The sequence below is a fragment of the Somniosus microcephalus genome, chromosome 15, assembly GCF_052327205.1.
Source record: "Somniosus microcephalus isolate GS21.2 chromosome 15, FLI_Smic_1.0, whole genome shotgun sequence".
NCBI classification, from domain to species: domain Eukaryota; kingdom Metazoa; phylum Chordata; class Chondrichthyes; order Squaliformes; family Somniosidae; genus Somniosus; species Somniosus microcephalus.
The window spans coordinates 66542134-66554477 of NC_141001.1; the positions used below are offsets into that span (position 1 = coordinate 66542134).

Sequence of the window (12344 nt, forward strand, 5' to 3'; positions counted from 1 at the left end):
AATTTTGCTGGTTAATAGAGAATTCCGGATATTTAGGTGCCGTTTAAACAAGAGTTTCCTGTACTAAAAAAAGGCCCCAATACATTAGTAAAGATAGGATTTCACTATCTCTGATTAAGACAGGCTTTACTGACAATTGTGAAATTCAGTTGTAATAATTTGAAAGAAATACATGGCAGAGTTCATGGGGGAGAAACTGATTCTCTTTTTGGCAAAAAATGTGTGTGGGGGAGGGGGGAGGGGATCAATTTCCGGACCAGATCTCACACGTCCAATCTCTCCCAGAAGTTTGCCAGCTGCCAAATTGGCTTCCAAGTGTGTGGGGCACCACTTAAAACAGGTGGTAGGCATCCTGAATATGCTAACCAGCTCAGTTTTTCTGGTGAGGCCAGCCTTTAAAAAAATGTACATTCTCAGTGCACGCTGCAATCCAGTCCAACATTGGGACTGGACTGTCGCTTTTTCAATTATGATTTGCTCTTGGGATTTGAGCAACACTGGCAAGGCAGTATTTTTTGCCCATCACCAGTTGCCCTGAGGGTGTTAAGAGTCAACCACATACAGTAGTATGGGACACATATTAGCTAGCCCATAAATTACCAGATTTATTGAATTCAATTTCGTAACTTGCCATGTTGGATTTTGAACTCACAACCGCTGCATTGCTGGTCCAGTATCATAACCACTAGGCTACCACATCCGGAAATACCCTAAATGTTACTTCTAATTTTCAAAAAGTTTAATTTCAAGCAGAAACACAGACCCGTAATTTCTGATAGGAGGCATCCGCACGCAGGAAGCCTCCTATCGGAAAAAAACCTACGCACTTACCTGAGGGCTCCCGGGGTCTGGACACTTCCACTCCTGGGCCTCCCCACAGTCGAAATGTGCAGAGCCCAGGTATCCCAGGGGCGCAGGCAGTTCGCAAGCGTCCCTGGGCTCACATGGGCCAGGCGAGCCAATGAAAGAAGGGAATCTCCCTTCATACTTTGACAGATAGACCTGTCAAAAGTATGAATGGAGATCACTCCAAAAAGACACTAAAATATTAAATACATTTTAAAAAACCATCATGTTTTTAAAATGAGTTAAAATGACAGTAAATTAAATATTTTAAACAAAAATTAAATTTTTGAAAAAAATAATTAAAGTTTTACGGGACTAAAAATAAACTTACCTTTTTAAAATAACAACAAAAAATGCGGGAAAAACTCAGCAGGCCAGGCAACATCCGTGGAGAGAAATTAGAGTCAACGTTTCGGGTCAAAACCCTTTATCAAGACTAAAGAGGCACAGGGAATGAAATAGATTAAGAGGCCGGGCTGAGTTTTTCCAGCATTTTCTGTTATTTCGGATTTCCAGCATCTGCAGTATTTTGCTATCGTTACCTTTTTTTTTAAAAGTATTTAAAAATTATAAATGAGTGAAAAAACATTTTTTTATTACTTTTCTAAACTCTTATGCTGGTAAAAGCAGGCCTTACGTCTGCTTTTACCAAGCGTAAGATTTCTAAAGGTTTTCAGCGGGCGGAGGTTCTGCAGAAAGCGGAACTATCCGCCCGCAGAGGCCCTTCTCCAGGGCAGGTGTCCGATCTGTCACTTGCGTGAAACCGGCACTTGCGGGTGTGTACACAGCCCATACACACCCGTAGGCATCGGAAAATACTGGTCATTGTAGATTAAAAGATTAAAAAGGAGCATCCAATGGGATGCAAAACCTTCCTTCCTCAATAGAGTATCAGCCATCTTCCTCAATGTGCACTTAACGAGCTCTAATTACTTTCATATTATGAGGCAAATACACTAGATTAAATGGGGCCTGGAGGCCAACACAAAATACAATAGTCTGAACCCGCAGATGGGAATAGAGGAGGATGCCCAAATTTTCAGATTACGCTAAACTATATACAGGAAACTGTGTGTTATCCGGAGGCTAAATGTCCGGCAAGCTCGAGCCACCGGCAAAAATCAGGAGCCGTTTTTAGGTTTTTTTTCTTCTCGTGGCTTTTTTTTCTTCTCGTAGCTTTTTTTTTCAAGTCAGGCCCTGCAAAGTCTCTGTAGCTTAGCAACAGCTTCAGAGAGACGCTTCCAAGGTACGGGCCGACTGTTTAGAAGCTGTTGCTAAGCAACAGTGTTTGTTGTCAGATACGGAGATGAAAAGCTCCGTATGCTTCAACATTAACGCTGGTGTGTCCAGCAGTTTTGAGGGAACGGCAACAGTTCGGTCCCGTCGGTGCCGGATAGCACAAAGTTTCCTGTAGCAGGAACAGTGAATGGCAAAGAAGAAACCAGAAGATTGCAAAAGGACATAGATTAAATATATGGGTAGAATGATGACAGATGCAGTTTCATGCAAGAAAGTATGAGGTATTAAACTTGGCAGATGGGAGTATGGTCTAACTGAAGAGTAGATGATTAAAGTGAGGTATCCAGGCACATCAGTCATTAAAAATTAGCTTTCAGGTACAAAAAAGGTGGCGAGCATGTGGAATTCCCTGCCTTAGAAGGCCATAGACGCAGAATCAACTGACGTTTAAAAAGATAGATACTTATTTAGGAAGTAAGGATGCTTTGGGATATGGAGAAAGGGCAGGTAATTAGGATTAAGAGTTGCCATGTCTAGAAAATAGGGTGGAGCGGACATGACTGGCCGATTGACTCATGGTCCTAGGAAAGAAAGAAAATCGGTGGAATTTTCTATTTGAGCTTAGTCTAAAAAAAAATTTCCAAGCATCTCTTGCAAATCCATCAAATAGGAGAAATAGTGAATGCATTGGAGAGATATTACTTACAATTACTAAAGTGCAGCATTTTAAATAGATAAACATCAACCAACAGGTATGTAAACTTATTTGTTTACAATCAGATGTGTTACACACATCACTTCTAAATCTTTTCACAGAGTGGAGGAAGTTTAAAAAGCATCCTAGTCCTGCAACCTATTCCTCACATTGGCATACTGTTAGAATAGATACCGTTCACAGCAGCCACGACTGGGAGTTCCGAAGGTTGTGTTGCCTGCCCGGTGCCAGAAACTTGGAGGGGGAGGATCCATTTGTTGTGGTCCACATAAGAACAACGACATAGGTAGAACTAGGAATGAGGTTCTGCTGGGAGAGCTCTAGGAGCTAGGGTCGAAATTAAAACACAGAACCTCACAGGTAATAATCTCTGAATTGTTACTGGAGCCACCCACAAATTGGCATAGAGACAAACAGATTAGAAGGTTAAATGCGTGGCTGAAAGAGTGGTGTGGGAGGCAGGGGTTTAGATCCATGGACACTGGCACTAGTACTGGGGAAAGAGGGAGCTGTTCCGTTGGGACTGGCTGGGACCAGTGTCCTGACGATTCGAATAACAGTACTAGATGGGGCTTTAAACTAATGAAGGGGGTGGGAGGATTCAGGAAAGGGTAAATTCAAAAGCAGTAAGAGAAATGTTAAGGCTGTAGAGCAGAGTAATGATTTGGGCAAAAATAAGCAGGGTGGGTCAGGAAGGGAAAACGGTAATAGGGCATTAAAGACTAAGGTGACATCAGGGAAAAATAGAAAAAAGTTAAAGCTAAAGGCACTATATCTGAATGCGCGAATGATGAATTAATAGCACAGATAGAAATAAATGGGTTTGATCTAATAGCTATTACAGCGACATAGTTGCAGAGCGACCAAGGTTGGGAACTAAATATTTCAGGATACTTGACTTTTAGAAGAGATAGGTAAAATGGAAAAGTGGGGGGGTGGGGGCGTTGTAATCCTGATAATAAAAGATGGGATAAAGACAGCAGAGAGAAAGGATCTTAGCTCGGAAAATCAAGATGTAGAATCAGTTTGGGTGGAGCTAAGAAACAACAAGGGGCAGAAAACACTGGTGGGAGTAATTTATAGGCCCCCTAACAGTAGTTGTAGTGTCAGGCAGAGTATAAATCAGGAAATTAGAGGTGCATGTAACAAGGGTAATACAGTAATCATGGGGGACTTTAATCTTCATATAGACTGGGCAAACCAAATTTGCACTAATAGTGTGGAGGACGAGTTCATGGAATGTATTCAAGATAGTTCTCTAGATCAGTATGTCAAGGAAGCAACTGGCGAACAGGCTATTTTAGATCTAGTATTGTGCAATGAAAAAAGATTAATTAATAACCTTGTAGTAAAGGAGCCTCTGGGGTGCAGCGATCATACTATGATAGAATTTTATATTGAGTTTGAGTGTGATTTAGTTAAGTTCGAAACTAGGGTCTTAAATCTGAACAAAGCAAACTACGTGGGTATGAGGGGCAAGTTGGCCAACGTAGATTGGAAAACTAGATTTAAAAATATGACGTTGGATAAGCAATGGCAAACATTTAAAGAATTAATTCATAATTCGCAACGAATACATATTCCTCTAAGGAATAAACACCCATGAGAAAAGTGGCCTAACCATGGCTAACAAGAGAAGTTACAGATAGTATTAGATTAAAGGAAGAGGCTTATAATGTTGCCAAAAAGCCTGAGGATTGGGAAGATTTTAGAATTCAGCAAAAGATGACCAAGAATTTGATAAAGAAATAGAAGAGAGAATATGAGAGTAAACAAGCAAGAGACATAAAAACAGATTGTAAAAGCTTCAATGGGTATGTAAAAAGGAAGAGTTGAGCTTAAGTAACGTGGGCCCTTTAGAGGGAGAGACAGAAGAAATTATACTGAGGAATAAGGAAATGGCAGAGACATTAAACAAATACTTTGTATCTGTCTTCACGGTAGAAGACACAAAATATATTCCGGAAATAGTGGGGAACTTAGGGTCTCGTGAGAATGAGGAACTTAAAGAAATTAGTGTTAGTAAAGAAATAGTACTGGAGAAATTAATGGGACTAAAAGTCGACAAATCCCCTGGACCTGATGGCCTACAATCCTAGGGTTTTAAAAGAGGTGGCTGATAGTGGATGCATTGGTTTTGATCTTCCAGAATTACCTAGATTCTAGAACAGTCCCCATGGATTGGAAAAAAAAACAAAACCACGCTATTCAAGAAAGGAGAGAGAAAAAAGGGAACTATAGACCAGTTAGCCTGACATCAGTAGTAGGAAAAATGCTAGAATCTAATGGCCCAGAACTTGGTGTCGGGGGCTTGCCGCGCGTGGAAGCCCCCGATGTGCACTTACCCGGCGCGCCGACATCTGAAACCTGGCCCGCAGTGGATTTCCTGTCCCTGGCCCGGTTCTGATGTCGGCGCGCTGTGCTAACCTGACCCAGCGGCGTAGTTAGTGCGATGTGCCGGCTGGGATCAGGTGAGCACTGTTCAGCCAATCAGGGGAGGGGAAACTTCATTCATAAGTTTGAGAGTAAGAACTGTCAAACTCATGAAAAGTACTGCACCCCAAAACACTACTTAAACTTTAAATAAAATTTTAAAAAAACATCCCAATCATTAAATTAAGTATAAATAAGTTAAAAAAAATAATTTAAACAATAATTTTTTTTTTTGAAAAAAATAAATTTTTAATAAAAAGGGTCTAAAACTAAACTTACCTTATTGTAGATTCTTTCAAAAAATAAACCTGTGGGAAAAAAAATTCTAAATTGCACTAAAACACCACTTACCTGTAAAAATAAATACTTACGTGTGCTTTTTACAAGCGTAAAGACCGGAGGCCTTTACACATGCGCAAATCCCCCAAAACAGGGGAAATCCAAGACGCACGTGCTGCCCCCTACAGCGCAGGCGCTAGCCTCTTCACCTCTTGGGTTAGAGGAGAGGAAATGCCGGTTTTCAGCGCATGCGCTATGCATGCTGAAAACCGGCATTTCCTCCGGCCAGACACGCGAGTACCCCTTCCGTACTCACGCGTTTGGGGAGGAATTACTGCCCCATTATTAGGGATGTGGTAACAGGGCACTTAGAAATCATAATATGATTGGGCAGAGTCACCACGGATTTATGAAAGGGAAACTGTGTTTGACAAATCTGTTCAGAGATTTTTGAGATTATAACTAGCAGGGTAGATAAGGGGGAACAAGTAGATGTAGTGTATTTGAATTTTCAAAAAGCATTCAATAAGGCGCCACACAAGAGGTTATTACACAAAATTAGGGCTCATAGGATTGGGGGTAATATACTAGCATAGATTGAGGATTGGTTAACGGATAGGAGAGAGAGAGTAGGAATAAATGGGTCATTTAAAGGTTGGCAGGCTGTAACTAGGGCTACTGCAAGGATCAGTGCTTGGACCTCATCTATTTACAATCTATATTAATGACTTAGATGAGGAGACCGGAATGTAATGTATCCAAGTTTTCTGACGATAGAAAGTTAGGTGGGAAAGTAAGTGGTGAGGACGCAAAGAGGTTGCAAAGGGATATAGACAGGTTAATTGAGTAGGCAAGAACATGGCAGATGAAATATATTGTGGAGAAGTGTGAAGTTATCCACTTTGGTAGGAAAAATAGAAAAGCAGAATATTTTTTTAAATGGTGAAAGATTGGGAAATGTTGGTATTCAGAGGGACCTGGGTGTCCTTGTACACGAATCACAAAGTTAACATGCAGGTACAGCAAGCAATTAGGAAAGCAAATGGTATGTTAACCTTTATTACAAAGGGATTGGAGTACAAGAGTAAAGAAGTCTTACAACAATTATATAAAGCCTTGGTGAGACCACACCTGGAGTACTGTGTACAGTTTTGGTTTCCTTACCTAAGGAAGGATACACTTGCCTTACATGAGACTTGTTCCTGGGATGAGGGGGTTGTCCTATGAGCAGAGATTGAGGACCGAATGGCCTATTTCTGCTCCTATTTCTTATGTTCTTATACCTTAGTAGCTACAATGTGAACAACTAAACTGTTTTCACAGACGGTCTGCTTCCATCAGCTATTTTGATTGTGATACAAACAGGTCTTTGAAATAGTTTTATTTATAGGCCAGCCGTTGGTAGTCATTACAGGATTCTTGGGCAACTTGCAGTCTGCCTGCTTCTCACCCATGACCTGCCTGATGTGTCTATGACCCACTCCCACCAATGTCTGAATTCTTGCTACTTAATATGTATTTAAGTCTCTCTCCTGGCCAGTCACACTCTTCCATGTTAAATATGGAAATGTGTCTGTTCCTGCAGCAAAACTCTCAGGAACACTATTGGGCAGCAGGGCTATCCCAACTTTCTTTGCGTTTTGAAGCTGGACTGCTCTCACTCTGGGAGTAAACATTGCAGCAGAGATTGGGATAACCCTGCCTCGGAATAGCATAGTTTGCTTTTATGCTGCAAAATTAAACATGTTGAACATGAAGGCACAAGAATACCCAGGTTTCTCTAGCAGGAGAGAAGAAAAAAACAGGTTTGGAGTTAGATGGACCAGCTTCCTTGTATATCCTCCAGATGTAATCTTACGTACAGTTTCTCAAATTAAGTTAGCTACAGCTTTACCGTGACCCATGGGTTGTCAAGAAGCTCATTGGCTGTGATTCTATGGGCAGGATCCACCTTTAGAAGACGTGACAGCACATCCTTTGCTACAAAGAGAAAAGAAAAGCTCAGTAAATCTCATTTTTATTAGCTCTGTAACACAGCAGTGACATTTGAAGAAAAAGTCACAAAAGCTGACCGTGAGCAATCCATGCTATATTTGGAAAACATAACCGGGTTTATTTTATTAGGGAAGCAAAAATCCTAAGAACAGCAGCACTTGTAGATAGTTACATGTCACATTCTTGCAAACCTGAATAAAGCTATTGGCATTGAAATTGGGTTTCTTTGATCATTTAAAAAAACACCTGCACAGCTTCAATCTATTTTGTTACCAATGTTGCAAAATTGTTATGTCGCCCCAGTAACTTGCTTCAGAGGGAGTCAAACACACCTAATACATAAAATAGCAACAGAAAATGCTGGAAACACTCAGCAGGCCAGGCAGCATCCGTGGAGAGAGAAACAGAGTTAACGTTTCAGGTCTGGGACCCTATATACAGACTTTGTGACTGGTTCAGTAATGGATACAATGGCCTATAGTTTTTGAACAAGGCTGGCAGTTATCAATTTCTAACAAGCCTTTGCAACTGGTCGTGAATTATTAAAAAATGGGTGAACTCAGAACAATTGGGTTATTTCTAAAACCCAAGATAAAACCTTAAAAAAAACTACAAATCATTTTACATTACAAATTTTTAAAAAGTACAGCATCAGCCCCGCATTCCCTGTATTTGGGGCAAAGTAATAATAAACTGAACGTTTCAACCCTGCAGCTTTTTATTTCCATAATACCTGTACCATCCAATCTCCACAGGAGCATGTTTAAGCTTAACAACTAACTTTGCTCCAAATACAAGTTAGGATGGTTCAAAATGATCTTCTTTTACTTACCACCATCACTAATTTCCTGCAAGATTGCATCATCAAAGCGCAGTTCCCCCTTGTTTATCAACTCAGCAAGTTTTTCTTCTGAGCTGGCCACAAATGGAGGATCTCCGGAAAGTCTGCATGAAAAGAATCAGGTAATAATTTTATTTTATTTGCAATTAACAGTATTTCTAAACCACTCAATGATCTGCCTTTGGATGGCTTCATAGCAGAAGAAACTTGGCTCTTTTGCCTACTCAGTTATATTATAATTTTGGCACCATGGGCAGCAACATCTGGTGATTACAGCAAAGTGGTGCTGACTGTAAAGTGTTATTTTACCTGCGAGTTTCACAATTTTTTCAATTCTTTTGTTCTCGCAATTCTCCTTATGAATTTCATTTTTTTTTTAACTGAAATGATTGATTTACTTCTCTCTCTCAACTCAAATGTATAGCTGTCTGACATATGCAATTACCTAGCAATACAATATCAGCTTCAGGTTTCAGTAATTGTTAATTTATACTACTTGCAAATAATAAAATCAGCAAGTAGAATTTAATAGCGCCGCCTGGGATTGCATTAAGCTATACAGAGCAACAAGTTCCAGGGTCTATTCTCAGTCTTTGATGAGTTAGCTGACTTCACCCAACTGCAGCAATTGGGATGCTACAATTGGCCTAAGCACCACTGGGTTAGGTAGGAGAAAAAAGAGCCAAGGTTCTTGCTCCTGATTGCTATCCGGTAATCTCTATTAGAAGTATGCCAGTGAACTTCCAATGAGAACTGGACAGGATACAATTGATGCACTCCACAGTTGAATAACCTGCAACACTGTCTCTGCTCACACATGAAGAATGCCACTTGGCCAAAATACCAGAAGGCCACTATCACCTCTACAGCCATAGCCAATAAAAAATTTTAGCGTATTAAGATAAGGTGAGCAAAATGGAAAAACAAGTTGTGTTATTCAGTTAGCAAAAATTAAATTATTACAAAGTGAGAACTGAATCTGACTTTTGAAGTCACACACATCAGGATGGTAGATTGGCAAGTTTTACAACAGCACACACTTCCTGTTGTGTAACATTTTGTTTTTTTCCTCACAATTCTTGTCACATTTTTCTATTACAGCTACACTTTAGCCATCACACTTCTGGCACTATACATTGTTAAGTGGTTCAAAATAAAGTAGGAATATATCAGAACTGAAGAGGTAGGGAATAATTAATCAAAGTGAGGAAAATGGCTAGAAAACTATGAATGAAAATCTACCAAGGAGTTATAAAAATAACCAATCCTACATGGCCAGTCAGGAGAACTTAGCAATTAATAGAAAAGAAAAAAAGTGAACCAATGGACTCAGTCAAAATTCTCTTTGAAAGAAAAATGTTGAGCCATTTTTTCCCCTCAGTAACTGAAAATTCTAATATCCGAAATAAAGTGTTAAACAAATTAAAAAATACAATTTACCAACTGAAATGTATTGTGTGTTCTTTAATGCCTTAACTGAAGTGTTTTTACATGAAGGCCTCAGCTTTACCCAAAAGCCTGGGCTTGAACTCGATATTTTTGCCCAGAGCTAAAGGCAGATCCTGCAGTCTGAGCATGTGCCTAAGTAGCATTTAGTCAGCCCAAGTACTTGATTGTTATTTGAAGAGGAGAAAAAGAGATTCACTTGAAATATGACAGACTACTAATGTTTGAATTATAAACAAATTATTTATTTTTCTCAGTTGAATGCATTCCATATAATTTAGTACGTGTGGTTTTGAAAATAATTTAATTACAGACTATATTTTCAGTAGGTTTCAATTAAACTTTCAAATAAATGCTATTCATTTTTTTTATATCAGAAAATATGTCAAGCTGAGGCAGACAATGAAACAGACACATACAATTCAGGAACGAATCAGAAAACATAGAATTCAACATTGGCAGAGATCTCTTACAAAATGATAATCCAATCCTTCCAGATGTGGGACCACCCCACGCCGACGGTGCTGTCAGGACTGTGTTCCTCCTCTCCTCATTGCTGACAGATCTCCATGAGCAATGGACAAAATAGTGAAGGGGGAGGAAGGGGTAATGAGTAGCACAGGGGATGCAGGAAGTAATGAGGTAGTGAGTATTGGGGAGATTGGAATGATGAAGGATTGGAGCAGTAAAGAAATTGGGATGTGCAATTTTGGTCTGGTGAGTGTATGGAGGAAAAAAAAAGCAAAGTTGGAAAAAGGAAAAAACACAGCAGGGAATAAGAGTTCCGAAAAAGGGTAAAATGCATTGAAGAGAAATTCTGAAAATAAGGTGGGGGTGGGAAATCACATTGGATAATGGGGCTTTTTAAAAAAGTGTTGGAAAGGAAATCAAAAAGGGCCATCTTTAAGCACACGTACAACATGCCTGGACTATTAAAAAGTAGCTCCAAGAAAGGAAGAAAAAGGAAAATCGGGCTGTAAGAAAATAAGGCAACAACTAGGTTATTAAAACAATGAAAGGCAGCACAGCCATGCCTATTATGTAAAAAGTAGCAGAAATTGACCTAAACAAGAGAGAGCTGGGGTTAATAAAAGAAAAAAAAAAGCAGTGAACAGTTATCAAAACAAAAAAGGCAGCAGAATGGGGCTATTAAAAAAGGGAGACTAGAACAATGACAAATATTAAGCGGGTCTGCCCTGATAGCTGTCTCTTTAAATCACCATAGTTAAAAAGAAACACCCACACATCTTCAATCCATATCGTTACAAATTGTACAAATTTGTTGTTGTCATGTCAGTATCTTGCTCTAGAGGGAGTCAAACGCACCTTCTAATACAGTGAAAGTTCAGTCATATATATGATGATGATGACCTGTATTTTTTCTGATCAAGGCTGGCAGTTATGAATTTCTGATGAGCCTCTGCAACTTGTTGGGAAGTATAAAAATGGGTATATATACCACATAGAAGATAGAAGCAGGAGTAGGCCATTTGGCCCTTCGAGCCTGCTCTGCCATTTAACGAGATCATGGCTGATCATCCAAACCCTAGCACCCGGTCCCTACACCGACAGCCATCCCACCCAAGCCCTATCCCCGTAACCCCGCGTATTTAATCCCCCCTAACACTAAGGGCCAATTTTTATCATAGCCAATCAACCTAACCCGCACATCTTTGGACTGTGGGAGGAAACCAGAGCACCCGGAGAAAACCCACGCAAACACGGGGAGAATGTGCAAACTCCACACAGTCACCCGAGGCTGGATTTGAACCCGGGTCCCTGGCGCTGTGAGGCAACAGTGCTAACCACTATGCCACCGTGCTGCGGATACATATAAAATTATTTTCCTTCAAAGGTTGCTTACAATGTATACATAATGACTCCTATGCTCCACGTGTCACACTGCTGGGTGTACTGATGGGCACTGAGAACTTCTGGAGCTGAAAATAAAGAGAAAGTAATATGATTAGTAATACAGGTAGTCCAGCACTTAGGCTGGGAAATAGTGTACAGGGAGTGAGTATAGCAATTGGGTGGGGAATGGAACACGGGAACTGAGATGAGCAGTTGAGGGAAGCGAAAGTTACCCAAGTGAGATTAAGAACAGAGTAAGGGTGATATCCTGTTTTCTGGCAACTGGGACCACCAAAGCCAGCAGCGGAGACATTGAGGTGGAGGCTGTGCTTAATTTACTACTATTCCCAGTCACCATGCAATAAATCATTGCATACTTATGTCACATTTTTAATGCCTTAAACTTGCCAGTATTAAATTAAATTTGTCATTTATCTGACCAATTGCATAACTGATCTTTTCCAAATTGTTAATTGCATCCTCCTTCTACTACTCTCGCATTTTAGTGTTACATGCAAATTTTGCAAGCTTGCAATTTGTTGCGACATCCCGATCATTTCGGTAGAATTAGACAACAGAGATTCAAGCACTCCACTCCTACCCTTCCCCAATCTGATATTACACCCCTTTATTAGTATTTTCTGTTTTCTATTTTTAAGCCAATTTCTTACTCAGTCCCACTTTCTATCCTGGACT

General features: G+C 40.1%; 1 protein-coding gene across 15 annotated transcripts in view; it reads right to left on the reverse strand.

Annotated features, from left to right (window-relative positions):
- stk33 (serine/threonine kinase 33) overlaps positions 1-12344 on the reverse strand; it is a 219042-nt gene that overhangs the window by 30129 nt on the left and 176569 nt on the right. For all 15 annotated transcript variants that reach the window (XM_086007935.1, XM_086007928.1, XM_086007925.1 and 12 more), the window contains 3 exons: positions 11659-11734; positions 8340-8452; positions 7407-7492 (listed from right to left, as the gene is read on the reverse strand). In XM_086007935.1, the coding sequence (XP_085864061.1) occupies positions 7407-7492; positions 8340-8452; positions 11659-11734 (275 nt within the window). The remainder of the gene's footprint in view (positions 1-7406; positions 7493-8339; positions 8453-11658; positions 11735-12344) is intronic.